Here is a 24,593-nt window from a genome sequence, read left to right as displayed (position 1 = left end):
TCATCATCCCAATATATCACTCACCACTATGTGGCAGCAAAGTTCCTTGCTACAAAACATACTTTTCAAATTCAGCAACCCTGTTTCAACAAGACCTTGCACTGGCAAGTCATTAGTATTCTACCACCTTCAGCCAACTTTAGGCCAACATCAGCAACTACATACCTTCCTCCCTTTTCATAGGCACACACAAACATTTTTACAAAGCACAGGAAGCTAATATCCACATATTCCAAAAACCTACAAAATACAAATTCAAAAAGTTTAAAATGAATGGCAGTGGACTCCCTCCCTTGTGAAAGCACAAGTCGCCTGTTTTTTACCGATCGTGGAGGCCTCTTTTAAGGATTTTCATATAAAGCTGGCATCGTTCCCATCCGTACAGTGCGTTGTGCTTCCTATATCAGACTGCACTCCTCATGCTCTGCTGCCAAGACTGACAGACAGAGGAGCGGACAGACATTTTGCTTTGCCTACAGTGAAAAAGAAAGCACACCCTCTCTCCATTCTGTGATTTTAATAAAATCTCTCATGTGTAATTTGTCACATGAGTTTACATTTATCTACTCTTAGGACTCAGTCAGGGTTGTCAAAATACAGCATGTCATAATATATAAAAGCATAGAATTGAAAGAGGGTGTATTTCTTAGTCACATGACTGTACGTGTATATATAAAAAAAGCTAGAGACATTCCTGGGCCAGGGCTGCAGAACTACTTGGCCCCGTACATCCTCTCGATGTCGTGGAGATAGTGATTCTTCAGCTCCTTCCTCTTCAGTTTGAAGGCGTCCGTGACGAGGCCCGTCTCAGGGGTCCACGGCTCTGGGCTCAAGCGGACCTTGACCGGGATCTCAAACCGCTGGAGTTTGACTGGAGGAGTTTTAAAAAAATGGTGTGATAAATGTTATGGCAAAATAACTTTTTAATGCCTTTAAAATATATAATTTGGATCCCAGTTAGGCTCAGCCACTCATTATGACAAGAGGGACCATTTTAAAACTAATAACAAATGTTTATTAAAATAAGTGACCCCAAACTCCCATCTTTTTAAAAAATACAGTCTAATAACACATAAGCTCCCCCCCACCCCCCCCAAGTGATAATGGTTGTTTTTGTTTTCACTGCGCCAGAAACCTTTTATTTCTATACCTGGCCCAGGGGAAATGAGGCAGGGGAGTTGTTGGCTGATTGGCTACACCTCCTAAGACACTGTCTGAGCACACACAGTCCCAGCTCTCACTCCTCCGCTCTGCTGTTAAGCATCTGCTAAGTGGAGCCTCATTACCTCGCCCTGGTCCTGCAGGGCCACAGCGTCTGCAGGCCACTGGCTCCAGCCATGCGCCTAATCACCTGACACCACTAACCACTGCCTTGACTGAACCAATTACGCAGCTCTGACAGTGGCCGTGGTTTAGAGAGAGCTGGAGGATATAGACATAGGTAAAGCGCTAGGATAGCAGATCAAGGGAGATCCTCGTCTTGCTGAACAGCTTGGGTAAAGAGTTACGGTAGCGGATCAGGGGAGGTCTTGGCCTTACTTGATTTTGCGACCTCTGTGATCTCCTTCAGCACCTCCTTCTCCATGATGGGATTGTTGCAGATCTCCTCCCAGGTCCCCTCGATGGCCTTCTGATTGGCCCGGGCGGTCAGGCTCTTCTGGTTGGGCACCACAAAGCTGACCACGTAGTTCTGGTCACTGGAGATGGGGGAATTGGGAAGTCATAATAGCGTAAATACGTGACTGTACCCTGTGGAGCGCAAGCTGATCCCGCTGGTGCGGGAGGAAGTTCCCTCGTGCAGTCAGAGATAGGGTACCTGTTTGCGTATGCACAGATGTTATCGATGAGGGAGCAGTTCTTCAGAGCAGACTCCACTTTGCCCAGTGAGACGTACTCTCCGGCCTGCAGCTTCACCAGATCCTTCTTGCGGTCTGCCAATCGCAACCAGACACAAGAAACCAATCACCTTGAGCAATGAATGCACCTTGACTAACTGACATCAGCCAACACACCACAGCAGAAACGTGCCATCTTCTGATCTTAAATCCTACTGTACAATTTGATGGACAAAAGAGCTGCTGGGTGGCTCATCCTGTTAAAACACTGTTCTACTCAGTGTATTGGCTTCACACGCTGGTATCATATTTGGACCGTGCCAGTGCCAACTGTGGCCAGCCACCCAGCAGGTCGATGTACAACTGGCTATAGTTTCGCTCAAGGATGGGAGGGTTTCCGGGTTTTGGGGGGGGGGGGTTTCCGGGGTTTAAGCAGCCCTGGCTGGGCAATCGGTTGCCTGTAAGCCCGCCTGTTGAGCTGCACATTAAGTGTCTTCCTCTGACTCACATCTGCGTGAGACTTGCAAACTGTGGTTGAGAAAAGTGGAAGCTTCTTTCAAGACAGGATATACTTGTCTGTGCTCTCCCAAACTGACAGTACAGTCTGTGGCGGGACGGGGTGTGCGGGTAAAAAAAAACAAAGAAAAAAAAAAACAAATCACTGTGCATTGTACTCTACATTTTCCTTCACAGTAACCAGTGTGTGACGTCTGTGACCACCTGACCCGTGACCCATCATTCTCCACTTTCAAAATTTACAGGACTGCTGACAGTTTTTGAATAAATGCCACAGACATGCAAAGTTTTACCACAGACACTGGACACGCTGCTGACCCTTATACCTGGCAATCATTCACCGCAATGTAGTTCTGTATTGAATTTAATTTATAAACAATAAGTACATCAGTAGCAATAAGGGAAAAACAGCAGAAGGGCCAATGGGGTTATGTGGATACTAAGGGTGGCACTGCCATCTCTACCAGTCACAAACCCTGTTGCCCTCACACTGCTCTCCGACCCCCACCCAGCCCTGGGCACTCACCCACTATCTGCAGGCAGCCGTCTGGGTGGACCTCGCCCACGTCACCCGTGCAGAACCAGCGCTGGCCCGCCTCGTCCGTGAAGAATTCCCCGTCCTTGCTGCGCTTGCTTCTGTAGTAACCCATGGTGACGTTGGGCCCTCCAATCAGGATCTCCCCTCGGGGGTGGGGCTTGTCGTGTTTGGTGTAGCCTCCTGAAAACAGCCAAAAGGACCAGTGTGATCCTGCTTTTACTGAGCTGCCCACAAACAAGGGTGCCACTGGAACGTGTCTGAATGTTTTCAGGACATCAAGCCTAAAAAGTTATGTAATATTTTGGAATTGAAAACACTGTGTAAAATGAAGATGAATTTGACTGTGGAGGTACAGGTGAGATTATCACAGTGGAGGTACACTACGGGTGACTGTGTCACCGTGGAGGTACAGGTGAGATGATGGGGTTCACCTACCCTCGGCCCAGTCTCTCAGTTTGACCTCGCAGCAGATGAGGGGAGCTCCAACTCGCCCAGTGCTGTGGTCTGCCACTGAACACAAGACACAGGGTTTCTTTAACACTCAACACATCAGCACATTGAACACAGACTTGTCGCACAATTCACAGGAGCATCAAGGAATCCAAACAACATTAACCCAAAGCAAATTACATCTATACAAGAATAAAGCCCCAATGAAAATGACCTGAAAACTTTCATTGTCTATTGCTTAGTGGTTTATATTTTTGTTGTACTGTCAGTTGCAGCTTAATCTTTTCCCATTATTCCATCATTGTTTGATTTTAAATGCGACGTTGTTCTGCCTTACAGCAATGAAAGGTAACTTACTGCCTGTCTCATTGTCCTGTCTGCTTGTAATTACATGTTCAATGTCAGGTCGTTTCTCAAAAATGATAAATTACTCTGAACTGACAGACTTGATTCAGTAAAGGTGATTTTTTTTTAAAAAGTCGGATCTCTTAATGAGAGAAGTGCAAGCATTAGGCATTGAAATAAATGCTGTTATTGGGAAAGACTAATAAAATTCCTAAATAATGTCTCACGTATTTATTTAACAGGGGTACAAAAAAAAAAACAAGCGTGAACGTGTTCAGAGTATCTCTGAACTGCCTGAGCAGAGGATTTCATACACTGCTTACACAACTATGGACTACAGCCTTGGAAAAGCATTAACAGTTGACTTAATTTTTAACACTTTAAACAGGAAATGCTATGAAGAATTACACCTCAGGTCAGTTACAAACATTTAAACCAGACCCCCCCCCTCCCCCCTTTCAACAAAGGATCTCTCTTAGCAAAAAAATAAGATCCACTGTTTTTTCCCTTTGCCTAGAGAAGCTGATGAATCAAATTAGCTCAATTACCAATTTGGTTATTGATTCGCCGTTTCACAGCAATGTGGTGGTTCTGTATAGACTGTGGGCGTATGTCTGTAATCAATGAAAATCTTTGGGGAATTTGTGAAATTTGGAACAATTTAAAGCTGTATAGGATTGTTTTCATTTTGTTTATTTTTCTAATTAAATTACCTTCTGTAAATGATGTCTTTTAATGAACACGTAGCCATGACTTTATTATTTTTCCATATTTGATTTTATGTTCCCAATAAAGGTGAATTGTTGAGCCCCACAGGGTGCTGAAAGTGCTTCGCAAATAAAATGGACCGATTATCATTGGTTGTTATTACCATTATTATTATTATTATGAGAAGTGTTGTGGTTTCTGCATTGTTGCCATGGGAATTAATGAGTCGCTGTGCAGGCTATAGCAGAATCAATGGAAATCACATTTCTAGACCCAAGGCCCAAACCGCCCTTCGGAATGCTGGTTCATCCAGAGCCACAGTAATAACAGACTTCCTTCCTGAACGCATACCTGCAGTAGTACACACGCAGACAAAGACTGCGTGCCAGGACAAATCAAGGAGGCGGACTACTTTCAATCCAAGCACACCACCTTTCACAACAACGCCAGACAACATACCAGCAGACCAATGATAACCGAAGCAAAATCAGACGGCAAGATTTTGCAAACTCCATTCCTCCTCCAACAAGACCGAGCAATGAAGCCGCACCCACAGAATACCACTAAAACACGAGCCACAGGGTTCCTTTAACATCCACATGCAAGGCATTAGCACATTGAAAACAGATCTGTCACACTGGAACTAAATCCAGACAATATTAACCCAAAGCACATTACATCTAGACAAACGCTAACAAACAAAATCAAAACAAATTAAAATGACCTGAAACCTTTTATTGTTGGTTGCTTGTTCTAGGATTATATTTCTGTTGAGTGGTCAGTTGCAGCTTAATCTTTTCCTTTTATTCCATCATGGTTTGATTTTAAATGAGACGTTGTTCTGCTATACATAAATGAAAGGTAACTTATTGTCGGTGTGCTTTTAGTGACATGGTGTGTGTCAGGTTGTTTCTTGAAAATGCATGCCAAGACAAACCAGGGAGAGGAAGTTCTTTCAACGCAAGCACGGTAATCTTTCGAAACATCAACTGATAACATACCAAGCCTACTTTGCAATGTTTTTTTTGTGCAAACATCACTGATAACGGAAGAAAAAATCTGACAGCAAAACATTGCAGCCAGGTCCATGCCTCCTTCAATAGGACAGTGCAATAAGAATATGCCCATAGAAGGTTATCCAATGAAGACACCAAACAAAGGTACACACAGCCAAACCCTAATATTGCCTCAACACATCCTCACTTTGCAGCTAGGCAACAGCCCGCAGTGCTAAGAATGCACTAGCGTGTCACTGTATCCAGACTCCATTACATTATAGTACAGACATACACTATTATCCAGAGGCATACAGGCATACACTCTTATCTAGAGCACAACTTTTTACATAGTATTTACATTGTATCCAATTATACAGCTGGAGTTATACTGAAGCAATGCAGGTTAAGTACCTTGCTCAGAGTACAACGGCAATGTCCTACCTGGGAATCAAACCTGCGACCTTTAGGTTAAAAGACCAACTCCTTACCCATTATACTACAAGTGCCGCCACTACAGATTCCAGACAGGGTGCAGATAGGAGTGGTGGCATGGCTGCCTCCTCACCTGCAGTGATGGTGCCGGCTCCGCAGGTCTCGGTCAGGCCGTAGCCCTGGCCCACGGGGCAGCAGAAGCAGACGTTCATGAAGCGCTGGGTGGCGGAGGACAGGGGCGCTCCTCCCGAAAGCATCATCCGCACGTTCCCCCCCAGCAGCGCCCTCACTTTCTTAAAGAGGAGCCTGGGGACACACAGCAGTGCACTCTTAATGTGGGGCCTTACCATACATGCTCTCCTCTCCTCCTGCTACACACACACACACACACACGTGTACACACACACGCGCGCGCACGGACATAGCACCTCTCACTGACTCACTACCCAGACGCATCACCTCCCACTATCCAGACACACTGCCTCTCACTTTGAGGAATGGTACATAAAGAACAGGCAGGTATGGAGACTTCAGTAGTGCTAGCTGAGTAGGTGCATACGTGTCAATGAAGCAGCAGCAGATACTCACTCAAAAATGAGAAGAATGAACTTCAAAAAGGCCGAGTTACATGCTGTTCTTTCGCTGAATTACGACACTATATACAAACTCTATATATACACTATATATATGCATTCCCTCTCAAAATGCACCTCACCTTCCTGTTGGCACAAATATACACACACCTCACCTCGCTCTCAGATATCTACATTCCAAGAGCGTATGCTTGCATGCACATTGAATTAATGTAGGAATGTGTTCTTACATGTTACAGAGAGGTGCGTCATAGCCCCTTTTGACCTGCTCCAGCTTATAGTTATAGGCCAGTTTGAAGAGGGTCCTCTGCACATAACCCATCTCCTGCACCTTGCTCATCACATTCTTGTAGATGCGGTCCATTATTTCCTAAAAGACAGGACAGTCCAGGTTATCAGAAACGGGCACTGGCTGATGTTACATCCAACTGGAGAGGAACCTGGAGCTGAATGTGGGGCAACAGATGTCTCGCATCGCTCTTACTGGATAAAACATGGCACCTGGAACTGGTAAAAAGAACTGATGAGATACTGCTAATCATTTGCAGTAAGTTAGTGGTTAGTGGCCATTGCTAACATGTGCTGAAAAGGAACATGTTTCCCCTTTAACTCAATTTGGAGCTGAAAGTAAACCAAAGGTGGACCAAACACTTATCTGCTGTTTTCTGGGATTAAAAATCACTAGTTCCCTTGCGGTAGCAATGTACTGTAGTTTTACATTTGTAACTAAAGCCTTTGCTATTCAAATGTATCAGGCTATCTATTTGAACAGTGTGTATCCTTAAACATGCACATAATGCCCAAACAAAATGAAACAATGTAAAAAATTCCAAATGAATACAACAATCATGCTATTCAAACAGGATAGCCAAGTGTGACAAAGACTGGCTCACATCGTCCACTGCCTGAGTACAATAGAGGGGCAATTCCAGTTGGTTTTAGGACAATCCTATTTCCAGTAAGAAAGACAACTTGTCCTCATATTTATGCCCAAACCAAAGGGCAAACATTTCTGTGTGGAATACACATTTCCCTGTTTCTGACTCCACAGTAGTTATGAAAGCCTCTGTAAGCTGCATCAAGGACAAGGCCCTCACGTTACAGGAGAAAGGGGGAGGCGCAGGGAGGGAGAGGGAGTTTCTTACCGGAACAGCTGCCATTAGAGTAGGCCTCAGTACAGAACAGTCTCCCTTGCTGCCCTTCTTGATCTTTGTCGACTGCAAGGAAACAGTGGTCTTAGCACATCTGCCCAACAACCTCAACAGTGATAGCAATCTGATCAGTAATCACATTTAGGGCCTGGCTTCTAATCACTTAGGTGGGGTAATATGAGATTTTCTCAAAAGGAGTAGGTAGTTTAGGGCAAGGGTTGAGCAAATAAAAAGCAGAATACAGATTATGAGCACTTAATTATCTTTCATTGAGAATTAGTGGTGTGTTCATCGGGACGGATGCGGTGCCAGTCACCTGGTCGGAGAGTGTCTGGGGTGAGGAGTACCCAATCCTGCAGCCATACGTCACACAGGAGATCTCTGCGGTCATCTCCAACACATGAGCCAGTGGCAGGTAGCCAATGTAGGTGTCCTGTGGACTGTAAAAAGAAGGTGACATCATTAAAATGGATTCCCCATTTTGTGTGTGCGTGCGAGCGTGAGAAGTTTAGTTATTTATGGATCGGTAAGTAAAATGAGTTTTGAAAATGATCATCCTTCATTAGAATAGCCATGCAACATGAATGAATGAATGAATGAATTTGCAGGGCTCACCCCAGCCCTGGGATCCTCTCACACTGGCCCGTCATTCCAGCGATCAGGTTGTTGTGGAGAATCATGACGCCCTTTGGGCGGCCGGTGGAGCCACTGGTGTACATGATGACCGCCAGGTCTGAGGGTTGGGGACGCTCTATCTTCACGCTCACTTCAGGGCAGAGAGAGAACGAGAGAGGTAAACCCAGAGCCCCCATCAAGCCTGCCTTATACAGACCAGCTCAACTCCAGGGAAACCATTTCAGCATCAGGCAAGCAGCTCAGTTCTACGAAAACCTGAGGTTCATTAGCTGTTCTACTCAATATCTAACTGTGAGTAGATTTGAAACAACCTATTCAAAGAGTGCTTCTCACTGTACTTGCCAGCTGTATGATAGTGTATGGCTTCCCTGCAAGTTAATGGTCATTATTTTCAGTTCTGAGATCATTCAGTGGTCAAGCCCCTCCAGTCACTCTTGGTCAAGCACTCACTGTTCTCGGGCTTGGCTCCCAGCTCTTTCACAGCCTCCATGCTGTGGATTTGTAGGCCTTCAGGGTACCCAGTCTTATTCAGGCCCTTGGTGTCCACGTAGATGATATGTTTCAGGTTGTGGATCTCAGGAAGCACACTCTGTGCAGAGAGGGAGAAACAGTGCCGCCATACCGGTAAATGCATGACCTTGGTCTGTGCAACATTTTGGGAGGGTCTGGTTGTCATGCCTGGGACCGTTTTTCATGAACATGTACCCTAAGAAACAATTAACCTGTACTTCAGTCTTCACGGTGTCTCTGTAGACACCCAAACTGCAGTTATCTGGGGTAACTAGTCAACAATCTCTCTCTAAATGTCGACAAGACAAAGGAGATGATTGTCGATTTCAGGAGGGCCGGAGCAACTCACTCTCCCCTACAGGTCGATGGTACAACTGTGGAGACAGTACACCATCTTAAGTTCTTGGGGGTGCACATCAATCTCTCACATCAATCTCTCTTGGAGCCAGCACACCTCCTCCTTAGTGAAGAAGGCACAACAACGCCTGTACTTCCTAAGAAGGATAAAGAGAGCTGGGCTGTGCACATCTATTCTCTCCAGGTTCTACAGGTGTACCATAGAGTCCATACTGACTTGCTGCATTACTGTTTGGCATGGGAACTGTTCAGCTGCAGACAGGAAGGCCCTTCAGCGGGTTGTGAAATCGGCCCAGTACATCACCGGAACCAATTTCCCAGCCATCAAGGACATTTACACAGAAAGGTGTAAAAGAAAAGCCCGCAGCATCATGAAGGACTCCTCGCACCCCTTTCAAGGACTGTTTGACCCGCTGCCTTCTGGAAGAAGGCTAAGGTGTATCAAGACCAGAACCACCAGGTTCAAAAACAGCTTTTTTCCACAGGCTGTTGGTCTCCTGAACTGTCCTACCTGAAGGTTTTTTTTAGACTTACATAAGCACTTCAGCACTTTAACAGTCAGACACTCTGCTGTTTTTACACTTCATCTTAAGTGAACTTTTTAGGTTGCTGCTTTTAGTATTGTACGTTCTGTTTTTATTGCTTGTTTAATTTTCTGTTTTTAAGTATTGCACTATGGCCCCGGGGGCACTATATTTCATTCTACTCTTTGCATAACCTGTAAGGAGAAGGAATGACAATAAACTAACTATCTATCTAGTCAAAGGAACATTACCAATTATAAAACTGAGAAGGGCCAATTGAAGACAAGTGCAGCTTTCTAAACTAAGGAAGACCAATCTTATCCAAAAAGACAGATGTTGGTGATAAATGACTGTGGAAAGTCCTGCCTGGTCTTCTTGTTGTTGCCAGACAGAACAACAGGTTAAAACAAGAAAAACATTGAAGTGACCAAGCAAACTAGGTTTACCAGGACTCCAGGTGAACTAACCTTCAGTTTGGTCTCCACAAGCTCCACACTGGTGATCAAGTGGGTGACCCCAGTTTCGTTCAGCCCATACGCAATGGCTTCCTCCCCCAGGGTCGCATAAAACGTTACCACTGCAAAACAGACCCACAAATTTAACACTGGGGACCTTATTTTTGTGACCATCACCAGGATTTCCACGACCCAAAATAGGATTGGAGGGGTCTTGCTAACGATAAGGGGGGGGAGACGGGGCTCACTCACGTGGGAAGTTACGTCTGAAGCAGGCCTGGGCGCTGATCATCCACTCCGCCCGCGTCTCGCAGAAGATGGCGATGGTGCTCCTTGGCTGCTGGCCCAGGGCTGTCAGCCCACTGCCAAACTGACTCACCGCCACGTCCACATCCTGGTACGACAGCCACTTGTACTCACCCAGGATCAGCTATAAGGGAAAAAAAGAACACATGAGTCACGTGCATTTTGCTAGTCACTCTTACAGGTCACATGATTGAAACAACTATTTGTGAATGACGTGCGAGACCAATTATGAGGCCTGGTCATGTAATTATGGGGTCTGGTATTGCACCACAATGGTTACGCAACTAGGCTCGTTGCACATTTTTTCCAATTCTCAGGTGAAGCAATGCCATTGTACCCTTGAGCAAGGTACGTAATCTGAATTGCTTCAGTAAATATCCAGATGTCTAAATGCATTGTCTGTGTAAGTCTGCTAAATGTCTAGATGTAAATGCAACTGCTCGGTTGTGTATACAGCATTCACTCCATCTCTGTGCAAACAAGGATGCAGAATGTGCTGGCCTTGATCCCTGGTTAAAGACGGATGCATAGTGTTTACAGTAGTCCTGAACCCTGCATAATGAGAAAGGCAGGCTGTCAAAGTATTCAAAACTCAACAAGCAAGGATCCAGTCGGTGTGCTCATGTGTGCTTTTCCGCCTGTGTCTAACTGTGCGTGTGCCTGTGCGAACGCGTGCATGCGATTGTGTTTGTATGCCAGTAAATAGGGCCTGCATACCTTCTTGAACACCTTCCCACTGGGCTGGATCTCGTTCTCTGCGCTCAGGACCTCCCTGGTCCCAAGGCAGTCGGCTTTCCCAAAGCGCTGCACGGCGTGGTCACACAGCTTGTCAATGGTGTCCTTTCCCGGAAAGTCCATGGTGGCCAGGGAGTCGAAGCGGTCCACAGATCGGTAGGGCCCCTCGGGGCTGCCCGTGGTGGACTTCGCTTTTACCCTCTTTCCCAGGGCTAGCTTCTCGTGGGTATGGGTGAGGATATACCATGGGACAAATGTAATGACCGTGTACAGCCAGATCAGCAGGCGGACAGGGAGGAAGGCGAGCGTATACGCGTTTTCCTTGAGGTTCATTTTGGTTCACTTACAGGACCGAGTTATCGTATGGGGAGGGGCTTATTGAGTTAGTGATGGGGTTGAGCCTGAGAGAGGGGGAGGAGTCTGTCTCAGAGTGAAGGGCTTAGTGCTGAGTTCCTGTGGTCTGGGGGATTGCAGTGAGGCCAAACCCCAAGGTTGATCAAATGGGAGGTGAGGGGAAATTACAGACCAAAGAATCCTTAATGGTAGGAATCTTGGTTCACCTAAAGAATTAGCGGCGTAGATCCAAGTCCACTAGCAGCAGATGGATGGGTCTGGCATATTCAGGGAGCAGAAAGAGAGGGGGAGAAAAGAGAGAGGACAATCATTACTGTCATTAATAACGAATACAACAGTAACTGTATGATTTATAGCACACAAAATGATCACTAGAGCTAAATCAGTTTTCCCCATGCTGTTTTTTGGGGATTCCAGAAGTCTGTTGGTTTTCACTGAAAATAAGCTCTTGACTAGATTTTATTTGATTTATTGACTGAATTATAAGTTGAGTCTGACATCATTAGAAAATTACATGTTTATGCTTGATAGTCATTTGGATAGTCATTTGCAAATGCACAGAGAACTGAATTTGACTGTTGAAGCACCAGACAGGTGGTGTGAACCCCAGATGAGTATTCTGTTAATCACTCAATCAAACCTAATTAATAAGAAGCTAAAACCACCAATGCGCCCCAGAGCAAAAATGCAAAATGCTAGCTTAAATGATCACCGAACAACCATTTTAAATAGAAGCTTGGAATTAAACTGTAGAAAACAGCCCATATATGAAAATGGGCCTAGGGGAGAGTGTTCATTTGGATGTGCTAAAAGTACACCAAGTTAATGACCCTTATAAAGCAAATTACATTCTTTTTCTGTTGGGTGGAACACCTTGTTCAGACAATGTTTCAGTGTGTGGATACGTGCTACGGTCTGATACTGAATTGGGACTATGTCAGCACCAATCATGGCCAGCAGCCCAGCAGGGTGGTCTAAAATTGGCTGTGGCATCACCCAGGGGTGCATCTCATAATTGGCCACACCCCCAGTCCCCTCTGCTCAAACAGGCCTGAGGTAGAAGCCTGCAGTCTTGTGCTTGGTTTATGATTAAAATTGTCTCGCAAAATTGGGAGAACTGCATTTAGGTAACCTTTAAACCTATGGCAAGCAATGGAATACAATCTGTATAAAACCCCAAAAGTAAGACAAAGGCTTATCTTATTACACATCGTAACATAATTTCATAATTTCTGTAAGCTTTCAGACTGAACCACAAGGGCTCACTTCTGCCTCTCATTAAACTGTTGGCTACATCCGCATTCTTAAAGCAGAAGCCCAAAGTCAAGGCGACTGCCTGAGTTGCACTGGTAGTCAACTGGCAGCATATACGATCACATGATCCTTTTGGCTGACATTGCTGAGAACTTTTCCCTAGTGCCCTTTAACCAGGGTGGGCCACAACAATACTAGCACCTGCCATCTTCCTTTAATTATATTAACCTTTTATTTAAACAGGGTAGGTGACTGAGCATGAATGCTCTTTTGCAGCAATGCCCTGTTAATGCTATCCACTGAACCACCATGCAGTGCGGCTCGAACTTGCAGTCCAATTTGGAAATGTGGTTATTCCGTAATGCTTTAATTAGTGTAAAGTGCAAATAAAAGTGCTTTGTCGTGCTGAAAATGTACGGTAAACACTCAAATGTTCAAACAAAACCACACAAAGAGGAAGTGTAAATACATCAGTCCTCCCATCCCTGCCCACAGCTCACAACTTGAAGAAAAAAAAGATACCAAATTGAAGATTAAAGATGCCTGAAAGCTGAATTTTAAGCTTTGACTGTGAAGCTCTTCTGTATCATACTCAACAGCACAAGACTGAATGCAAACACCGATAAATGCTAGAGGGAAGATCAAAAATGTTCAGCAGAAGTGTAGGCCGATATGTTTAGAAACTAAACCCACACAATACAAACAGAGAACTTACAACAGCTTCAATACACACTCAGCTTCAGGAAGACAGCTCATCTCAGAGAAGCAACATAAGGCTGAACCCAATCTGATACAGAGTTACCAAGTAAAACAAATCGTAAATGTTTGACACCGCAAGAAATTTAAACACACATAGATTGCACTGAAATGTGCATGGTTATGTGTTGGAAGGCCAATATCCAAACTGGATTAAATTCAAACTACCAGTGGCTGATATAATTACATTCCATCCTTGGATTTGTATTGTATAAGTAAACTGAAAAATGTAGTACATTTAAACATGCGCTGGTCCTTCAACCCATAATCACAGAATGATGGTCAATACAGACTTCACATACTGTATAATAACATCAAAAACAATAGCCTACTATTATCAGAGGAACTACAGACAGCCACTAATTTCCTCTTCCCTTGAGCTCCATCACTGGCCTGCTGGGAAATAAGGTCGTAACGTTGCATTTGTGAGAGACCAATTTATTTTGCATGTCTTTTGAATAGAAAAGCAGGCCATTCAGAAAGTTGACCATAAATTTGCTTCTACAGTAACATGGTCTTCTGGATGCATGCTTGCTTTTCATGTAGGCTATATGTAATGTTGAATTCACCCATGGGCAACATTTGAACGTTCGAAACATGAGAATCTGCGATTGAAGCAGGTATTCAATATGTGTATGAACCCAGGATGCCAATCAGAAAGGATGCATTGATCTTAAATTAATATGGATGGCACATCTCATGGTCTAAGCCAGCCCTCAGCCCTTCCAGACTAGATTCAGGCACAGGTCCTGTGTCCTGTGCTCCACTCTAAATGAGAAATCTAATGTTAAACTTTTAGCTCTTCTCTGATAATACATGATTTAGTGGGCTATGTTCACCCACAGATTTACTGCCTATCAGTGTTTATGCTGATCGTGCAAATAATTCATTTAAGTTTCTTTCAGCAGATAGCCTAATGCTTGTGTTAGCCTACTTCAATTAATGTATTTAGCCTACTTCAATGAAGAGCCTACAGGAATAATGAGCAAACAACTTGTATGTCTAATCCTATTTGACTACACTACAGGTATAGCTGTTAAGCTAATCTCTTCATGAGGTCATGTTCAGGATTCGATACAGGTCTGATGAATGAAGCAGATTCATCCAATCCTGAGCCAATTAAAACAACTGTTCATTCATGAAAGCCAATTAATAAAGGCTTTTTCATCTTTTTGCACAGGAGATTGAGTGCCTTGGAGTTTTCAATATTTTCTTCCATAGGGATAAGAACCCCACCTCACAAGGAGCACCTCTCCATTTTGAAAATATTTCGATACTATTTCAAGCCAAGACAGCATTGCATTTTTTAATCATTTTTGTAAGTGTGATGTAAGAAGTAGGCTAGTTCGTAAGATGGACTTAAGAGTGCCATATATGAAAACCTTACGGCACCACAATCTTTAAGCTAATGATATGGGTTCCCATACAACAGAATAGTGATGACATAACACTGTTTCCTGAGGAAAACACATGAACACAACTGAACAAACATTCAAACACATATACAAACAACAACTCAACAAACATTCTCTGAAAACATGTAACAAGTAAACTTGAACCAAACAGTCTTTGACTGGAAGTGGCAAATATTTACAAATCCTATTGGAGTGACAAATGCAGCAGGTATATCCATTACAATTCTAAGGACTGCATTTTCTAAATGGATGCCTCTTCTTCAAGACAATGGCAGCTATATACTGACATTGATAAATGTAGATCAATATCCATTCCTAATGCACATCTTAACCTGACTAACAATGAAATGGTGCTATCAAAGCAGCATTACATTTCACAGACAATGAAACAAATGAATTAAATAATGAATTAAAACCATACTAGTTGATAAATGTGGGCAGATGGACTCCGGCAATACTTCAAAAATGAATTGTTCCAGACTCATCTCTCTTCCTATCCCTCTCATATGTTTCTATGACTATGCTAATCACATAACTGCAAGCCTTACAGGGAAAATCCCCAAGCGTTTTTTAATGATGCAGAAATGTTAGTCATTTTAATTGTAAAATATTCACCATTGAAATCAGACCAGAGGAACATCAGCCAAAAGCATAAAAGGGTGTGTCACTCTCAACTTGTCTGACAGGTTGGTAGACAAAATGGCACACCTTGCACGGTACTAAAACACTGCGGCTGGAAAAATGAAGAATGGAGCTGGCAGCAGACTAGCATGTTCTTTGAAGTGTGAACTGTGCAGTTCACGCACTGACTGCGCAGCTGACGCTGGAAGATGACAGGTACCTGACTGACCAGAGGCGTCGCTGTTGAGCAATGAAGCAAGGAGTTCTTTGCCAACTTTAATCCTCCTTTGCAGAGCATTGCTATGGACCATTATGTGCCACCTTGCAGGACTGCCAAGAGAAAGAGCCTTCTCTACAAAAACTGATGCCGTCACACTGAATAAAACACCACAAAGCAGAGCTTTGTAGACGTCACCAGCCTTGTAATGAATTGAGTGCTGCACATGATGTGTAGTGCATTCCGGCTTATTAAAAACCATTACGTTTTACAAAACATTCACTGTTTGGTTTCAATAACATGTGCGAAGGGAAAGCACGTAAAAAGAAAACTAGCCGCAATATTCTCAAGGCAAAAGTCTCTTTTGGTTTCTTTCCCTGCAAACATTCCTGGCTTGGAGGAAAGCAAGGAATTAAACAATACTGCGGAAATTATGTCAAAAGGGCTGGCTGGCTCCCATGTGTGCCATGCCATGTTAGGTTCACCCCACTGATTCCCAAAAAAAACACTCAGCTATGATTTGATGCCTGCGTTGTGATGACATAGGCTATGTCACATGCTTAAAGCAAGCCACAAATGACGAAGCGCAGTACAATGACACAGGGCCAGTACAGTGCGGCACCAAAGTAGCCAACGGCATGCAGAGGACTCGAGGCCAGTCACATGGCCAATCCCACCCCGCTCAATGGCCAAAATTATGACCTGAAGGCACGCCGCTCAATATAACTTGGAAATACCCTAGTGCGAAACACAAATCCACACACCATTCGTTCTGTCATCTGTCAGAACTAGAGCAACTACAAGTCTGATCTGAAAGTGAACCAAGTCATTGTTATTAATTAATCTCATGTTGAGCTACACATACCTTTTCAGATCAATAAATGGCTTTTATCCAATGGATAATGCAATGTTTGTAAATAAAGAGCATCAAGCCCAGGCAGACTGATGAATCTAACCAGCCTTATCAAACTTTCCACACTGCTGACAAGACACAAAATCAGAGGGCAGTTTTTAAACTAAACCAATCTCCCCATTTAGCCTATAGAGATCGCTCGACACATCCTTTTGAAGGTTTTGCATTAGGCCAAAAATGCAGAAACATTTTATTGGAATTTACCAAATGTAAGTGCATGAGTAGCAAAGGAGACACAACAATATCAACCACCTATACAACCTAAGGTCTAGCATGACAAGGATTTAAATCGAATGGAAATTATACTGACAAAATTGAGCAGTAAAAGAGGGCAAATCTATATATGATCTGCACCTCTGCAAAATGAGTGTGAGTCATCATCCGCTGTGCGCATTGCACAACTGTTATCAGCGTTATCAGAATTTAGCAGTAGCAAAAACATTCAAAGATTTCATACGGGGTATCTAGGTGGACTGTATAGATCAGTGTACAGCCATAGCTTTTAGGTCAATGATAGTTAAGCACTGAAGAGAACTACTCATTCAGACAGGGAGGTGAAAGGTTACAGCAGGTAATTATAGTAATTACAATGTACTGTATACCACTTATACAACAGCAGATGTAAGATTATTTATCAATATATGTTAAAGAACGACTTGGTAGCTGTTTACTCACTTCTGAAACAAATTAATAGCAATTTTTATTCTAGTCAGAAAAGATCACAGGAAAACAGAAAGGTCCCGGTTCCAGAAAATCCCATTACCCAAGAGTACCACTTGGAACAACCTCATTAAGCAACAGTGGCAAAAGCCCCATTCATGAAACCCTGACATTGCCATAAAAAAATCTTGCTTTGGAACTAAATTCAATTTGGTGTGGGAACCATCAGTACGTCATTGGATGATGCACACAATGCACCATCACTAAAGCTTTGAACACCCCCATATACACACGTCACTGTGGATCAAAATGAATGAAAAGGCACATAACCTTGAGTGACCTCTTGAATAACTGCTTTAGGTTTTGGTTGACCATTATAATACAGAACAAACTACTGATGTATGAGAAATGGTGATATCTAGGCTATATGATGTCTAGACCTAGAGTCATCCTTGATGATTAACCATTTATTTTCTAAGAATTAGTTCTAAGATGTGATGTTGACATTTGCCCTTTTTCCCTATAGGGACTTTGATCTAGAGTAGCCTATATATTGGTGATCAATACGCCCACCAAAGGAAATAAAAAGAAGCAATCAAAGAAGATTGTATCAACATGACAATTTTAAATACCACAGCAGATCAATATGCAAGACACAAAGTCCACTGCGGCAGATAAACAGAGAGAGTGGAGGAATGTTTTTTCCTAAGCATCAATTTTGATAAAACAACTGTGTGGTGTGGGGATGGCTGGTTTAAGCAGCCACACCTGCCCTGGGTCAAGCTGATTAGACCTGGCCAATTGGATAATTGGTTAAGAATTAGATAATTGGCCAGGCTAATTAGACCCAGGAACAGGAGTGGCTGCACCTGTGCGTAGTGAGGTAATCACTGCGCACAGGTTAAATCTGCCATCCCCACCCACATCAGGAGCTCTCTGTCATGACAGGGTTTTTACATCTGCTCATTTGGCGTTACCATCTTGCCAAACCCTCGTGGAATAAATGTGTACTGTTTTAACATCATCTCCCTGTGTCTCTGTGCTGGAGGGCCCCAAGGAAAGCCGCTTCGGTGGCCTGTGGCAGGCGTGTTTGCCACAAACAGCTTCACCAGATAACTGCAAATTTGCCTTCAAGGCATCAGCCCAAGTATCACTCTTGGGCAACCATAAATCGTACTTTAACCTCCAGGGTAACAGGAGCTTCCATTTGCACATTATGTTGATGCAACACTTACAACATGCAAAATATCGGCACATAGATTATTGCACTGAGGAACTGTCACCTCATCCAGAAAGATCATTTATGTATCAGTTGTACTGCAATTTCCACCAAACTCGATGTTTCTTGATGCACCACGTTTTCCATAAGTTAAGGAAACAAAAAAATCTATTCATTAATTATTAAAGAAAGAAGATTAATCATGTTTTAAAACTCAGTTCCTGTCACATATGTTGCTTAATACTTTCCTATTTTGGTGACTCAAAGCCAACATTACTGTACTATAGAGCATTATCTGCTTACACTCTGTAATGAATTACATTTTGATAACCTTTAATAAATCATTTAGATAAACTTTAACATACCATTGCTATGTGTAATGATCATTATGGTACAGACATGTAATTTATTTTAAAGAAGCCATGAACAGTGAATACATTAGGTTTATATTCTATTATATTTTTCAAAAACAGATTCTAATTTTCTAATGAAACACAAGTCACAATATGTTCAAATATAACAGCAAAACAAACCACATGCCTGTGGTGCAATGAACAATGATTTTGAAAGTACATGATACAGGTTACCTTAGTGATCTTAATATAAAACAAAACATTGTGACTGACACCAAGCAACACAAACTCTGAAGCAAAAACACTCCAAAGGAAATCATTTCCAATGAAAACCCAAAACTAAAGCAAACAAAATCAAATGTATCCACTGAGCTGAGAAAAAACCCAAACAAATAACAAGAAAAAGACAAAACTAGCTATGCGGCTACCCCCTCTCCTTCACATTAAAGAACTACACTAGAGCCTCTCAGTTTTTTCATACTATTCCCATATATAAAACACAAAAAACTTTCAGCATAGCATAGCTTAAATAATTTTCCATGTTTGTGAGAACCTATAGATTTTGTTAATGTTCAAAGTGATCCTGAAGTATTATTAGAGAATTCATATAATACAACTCAGCTGCTACAATGTAACATCTTCACTTACAAATGAATGACAACAAAAGATTTCACTTACCAATAAAAAAGTGCTTGACTTTATTCTGCGTTAGGTAAAGAAGAAAAAAATATCAGGTTAGCCATAACTATATTAGAAATTACCCATGAAACGCACAGTATAATTTCATATGGAGAACATAAGAACCCTCAAATAATGAGAAAAAATTCCAGAAAGCTAAAAATTCAATTACTTTTCACAGCCTTCTTATGCCACTGCAAAAGAAATATTCAACTTTAGAAGCCAAGGAAGGAAACCACGCTGGATTCAGTTAACGCTGTATATTAATTCCATAAACCGAGAAGCTATGGATGGTGCATCAAACAAGAACAGGAGGCAAAGTAAGAGCATCAAGAGGCACCTGCTGATTTATTACACCTCAGTCTTGGGGTCACACACAGCAATGGCCTTCCCATAGATACCAAGTGAGACACATTCAATATAAACCCCACAATTCTGTCTGTACACTGCATTCTACCGATCTCAGTGACCCCATGACAAAGCAGATGGCACTGGTCCAGTGCAACCAGTGACAACCTGACTCCAAATGAATGTCCCTGACAGCGCACCACCCTCACCTGACCAATGACACACCGACTAATTCCTTGTGAGTGATGGGGAGACTGAGACAGCCAATTATATCCTTGCTCTTGGCTCAGCCCATACGGGGGTAAGATGCTGTCTGTAACAGGTGGGAGCCCAGTCTTCTCTGCTATATTTAGGCACTGCCAGTAACCCACGGGCAAATACCCATAATTGAACTTACACCTGAATATTCAAACACACGTCCTTCATTATGCTGCCATTCTTTTGCATTTTTCAGTTTCCCCCAATGAAGCTCTGCCTGGTAGTAAAGTGGGGTTGAATCATCTACGAGAGGAGGAGTTCTAGACATACAAAACATGGCTTGGACTGCTCAAAAGTATATGTGCTCATTGCCAGGGAAATTTAATAAATTAAAATCTTTGTTCATGTATATTACATTACATTATAATCACATATACAGAACAACTTAGAGACGTGGATGACATCAGTGTTAAGTCTCAAGAATACAAAAGTGCACTATCACCAAAAAGCCACAGAAGGCCCATTTCTAATCAATATGTGTAAACTTAACCGAACAAACTAATAGTTTGGATTCTAACAAAGAATCCATCCATACGTTATTTAACCCACTTAGGCCTGGTCAGGGCTGTGGGGGGTGCTGGAGCCTATCCCAGCATGCATTGGATGAGAGGCAGGAATATGTCCATTTCAGGGCACACACACCGCACACTAGGGGCATACATCTAGGAGCAATTTAGACTCTCCAATTTACCTAACCTGCATGTCTTTGGACTGTAGAAGGAAACCGGAATGCCCAGAGGAAACTCACAGGGACACGGGAGAACATGCAAACTCCACACAGAAAGGGCCAGTTGGAAGAAACAACATGTATATACATATAGTACAAAACAAATTTTATGCATGGTGTACCTGTGCTCTGGCAAATTATCATGTAAATGAATGGTTATATTTTTTAGAAAGAAGCTAGAACTAAGGCATGAATAAGAACCATATTACAGATGGTTAAAGCCCAGAAACAAAGTAAATGGCAGCATGAAAACACCTCTGGCCACACAGGTTTTTACATAAAACCCCCCTAGCCCCCTCCCATTTAATTAGTAAATGTTCCACAACCTGAACTGAAGTAACACACATGCTTGAGTGTGCTGCAGACTCCATTAGCAGACAATTAAATAGCAACTACTGAACTGCAAGCAACTAGAGAGTTGTTCTTATATTTTATCACCTAGTCTTGCATCAACCAATTCACAGTCACAACTGATTTTACTTCTGAAAATAAACTGCAGTAAAATACAAAATGATAGAAATAGGCATCATCCAATAACATACTACTTCCTATAGGTAAGGAATTCTTGCAAACTATTATTTTCATTGACACTCATTAACTTGTTTTTAACTAAAATTGTTCAGTAAAAATAAATACTGTGTCAGTTTATTTTGAACACAATGCTTCCCGCATCATTGTCTATTGTGCAAGGTTTCAGTTGAGTTCAGACATTAACCTTCCATTAAAGACATCAGCCCTCTTTTTTTTTTAATGAGCCATGAACATGTCCCTGGGCCACCATGGAAACCACGTCAACCGTTCAGCTGTTTTTAAGTTCACTCTCTTCCAAGGTCCTTCACCCAATCAATTACAATGATTCACACATTTGACGTTTGACACATTACACCTATCAAATCGGTTGTGAAAATTATTATGCATATATTTTATTTTTTGTGTTAATTCCCCTGCTGAAAATACCAGCTAAGACCAGCTGGAATTCTAAGATGGTTTAAGATGCGTTTTCAACACTTCTAGCTGGTCTGTGGCTGGTCAAAGCTAGTCTCCAGGTGGACAAAGCTGATCAAAGCTGGTTAAGCTGGTAGAGCAGGCTGGTGGTAGAACTGGTAGACTAGCTGACTATATGGGCTGGTGAAAATCTGGTTGACCAGCTAGAAGTGTCAAAAACACATCTTAAACCAGCTCGACCCAGTCAGGCTGGTTTAAGATGGAATTTCCAGCAGGGTCAGTAAGGCTGCGGCCATTTTGAAAAAAACTCCTGTTTCCTACTCGTCCATCTGGCCAGTGAAAAATAAAAGCATAATAATTTCTGTTATGTAACCATAGTAAAAGGCAGATGAGCCAACAAGCTCACTTTTCACTTCATCAGTGCCGCTGTGGCCATGTGTCATTTTAGAGAAGGGCCTTTGTGCCACTGCTAGTTTCACATCAGCGGGCATTATTTACGTGGCCCAATTTCCAGATCCTCCCCAGAACTGTGCAAAAGAGCAGGGGCACACGCTGACATTTGCAGCCTTCTGGAGTGCCAGGACATGTACCAGCAGTGGCCCGTAGTAACCCATAGTAGTAACGTCCTTATGCTGAAAATTGAGGGCATTTCATGTAGATCCCTGTTCACTGCCTGGTCCATGGCAATGTAAAGTTATGCAAAAAAGAAGCGTGCAGTAACTGAAACGGATGCAGTTTTATTTAAATTAGAATGAACGGCTCCCCTCATTCTCTTAGCCTGCTGCTAGCCCATCCAGTGCTCACCATTTCACTTTTAGAACTGGCTCTGTAAACATACGTAGGCAGCCCTGCTCATCAGCCATGTGTAAAGCCTGCTTTACTCATTCATGGCTTCACAGGTCTGGTAATCAACTCAACTGAGATGCATTTGCGCTGACACAGCAGGATGTAGATGGTAGAAGGAGATATGTGGGATGCACTGAGACACATGATTATGCATGCGGATTGAGCAGAATGAAACATCCGCTAAATGTTATGATATCAAGCAAGTTAGCACAAGGGCTAAAACAACAGGTCATTTACCACCGACGACAAACAATGCACTACTTCTTACCCAGTTCCATAGCTATACAGTCACTATACAAGTTGACCACCTGGTTCTTATTTTATTATTATTATTTATTTTTTTTAATCAACAGGGAACACATGGAAACTGCCGATAATCAAAATGTGGGAGAAGCAACTATATTGATTACTGCCGGCGGTTTGTGGCTTGTACTCCTTCCTTCAGCAGAAAAGTAATTTACGTTCAAAAAAAAATTTAACTGGGGGCATAGTTCTGTCTGTTTCTGTATTTTTCTCCCCAGGCCCTGTAAAACACATTATCCACTTAAACAAGTTTACAAATGATGAATGAGATCTGAAAGTCAATATATTATGCTATATAATTTACGATAAACTAATGTCGTACTGGAATGTTCCGAGTATACATGGATTGCGTGCTCTATACTTCATTTATCAGGACGTTAATGTTTCAGTTCTGAAAGGCAATTTCTCCCGTCAACAACCCCAAGGGCACCATTCTTGTGACAGGACCTATTTCCTGTACCTCGCTTACATCTACAGACGTCTACAGAGAGTCCTGACGTGTGATACTAACAAAAGAGGGGCAACGCCAAATGACACATAATCATGAATCATTGTTCACGTCACTAACGTTATTGCACATTACGAATTTTCGACATGATTTCTAACCTGCTTCCTGTGTGTTACAATAGAAGCCCAGTGAAAGTCAAACTAAAAAAACTAACGTTGCCGGTAGTCATTGGTTAACCACATATCCCACCATACTTGATTATATCCAGAAAATCCAAAAAAGACATCTCGTTCCCCACGATGTCTCACGTTAGCCAAGTTAGATATTGAGCTAACGAACCAACTGTTCTAAATAAAGATGTTTAGCGGGTCTGGCCACTGTTCTGATGACATTAATCAAGTTAAACCCTGATTGTGGAATAACGTAAATGAGTGTTTAAATTCTGCCAGGTGTTCGTATGGTTAGCTATAGGCATATCAAAAATAGCACACACTCATTGATATCAAATGTTGCTAGCTTGATATTCAGGCTGGTGATTAGCGAGTACATAATTGCCTTTAGAATCGCTTACATAGCAAAACATTAAAGTGTAACAATAGCAATATTATAAAAAGGTTACCAAATGATACATCCTTACCCTCAGTCGCTACGCACAGGTCAGAAGCAGGAGCAGATTTCAGACTACACTCACGCTTGTCCGAAAGTAACCTCTGGTTTCCGAGAGGGAAATACTCAGTTTATCTCAGACAAACCCGGAAACTTTCGTCATCTGACTCCATTTTCCTGAACCAATAGGCGCGGACCGAATGGCCACGCACTTCATAGCATCATAGACAAATGTTATTCCCGTTCATTTTTTTTTTGTTGTGCATCTTGCGCACATCGTGTGGATGACTGGACAATATGAACAGCGTATGAAGCCAGACAAAATGTCCTTCTAAAGGTATACTACTATTCAAATCGTAGCTTATATTCGTATAAAAAAACATGCCCACGGAAATATATATTAAAAAAATGGTGTCTAGCACATTTATGTTATTTCAATTATGATTTTTACTAGGCTATTCTAAAGTCAAAGACTAAGTAATACATTTTGTTTGTTCACTCCTTAAAATCCCAAAGAGACAATTATGATCAATTTTAACGGGCAACAATATTAAAATACAATGAGTACAGTCATTGTTTCATT

General features: G+C 42.4%; 1 protein-coding gene across 3 annotated transcripts; it reads right to left on the bottom strand.

Moving 5' to 3' along the window:
• Positions 1 to 174: 174 nt before the first annotated feature.
• acsl4a (acyl-CoA synthetase long chain family member 4a) lies at positions 175 to 24,194 on the bottom strand. 3 transcript variants are annotated; one of them, XM_064328170.1, is made up of 16 exons: positions 24,042 to 24,146; positions 19,530 to 19,554; positions 11,072 to 11,700; positions 10,301 to 10,478; positions 10,061 to 10,170; positions 8,653 to 8,791; positions 8,182 to 8,332; positions 7,883 to 8,006; positions 7,561 to 7,632; positions 6,646 to 6,785; positions 5,956 to 6,128; positions 3,325 to 3,399; positions 2,878 to 3,069; positions 1,817 to 1,931; positions 1,540 to 1,697; positions 175 to 871 (listed from the first exon to the last, which is right to left on the bottom strand). In XM_064328170.1, the coding sequence occupies exons 3-16, from the start codon at positions 11,420 to 11,422 to the stop codon at positions 714 to 716; spliced, it is 2,136 nt and encodes a 711-aa protein (XP_064184240.1). In that variant the 5' UTR covers positions 11,423 to 11,700; positions 19,530 to 19,554; positions 24,042 to 24,146; the 3' UTR covers positions 175 to 713. The 3 variants fall into 3 exon arrangements, with proteins under 3 accessions (XP_064184240.1, XP_064184241.1, XP_064184239.1); XM_064328171.1 differs by lacking the exon at positions 24,042 to 24,146 and adding an exon at positions 19,870 to 20,478; XM_064328169.1 differs by lacking the exon at positions 19,530 to 19,554 and having other exon boundaries at positions 24,042 to 24,194.
• Positions 24,195 to 24,593: the final 399 nt, after the last annotated feature.

This window comes from Anguilla rostrata, chromosome 3, assembly GCF_018555375.3.
Source record: "Anguilla rostrata isolate EN2019 chromosome 3, ASM1855537v3, whole genome shotgun sequence".
Taxonomy (NCBI): domain Eukaryota; kingdom Metazoa; phylum Chordata; class Actinopteri; order Anguilliformes; family Anguillidae; genus Anguilla; species Anguilla rostrata.
The sequence above is the reverse complement of the archived record's forward strand: the minus strand, read 5'-3'. Positions and strand labels throughout refer to the sequence as shown.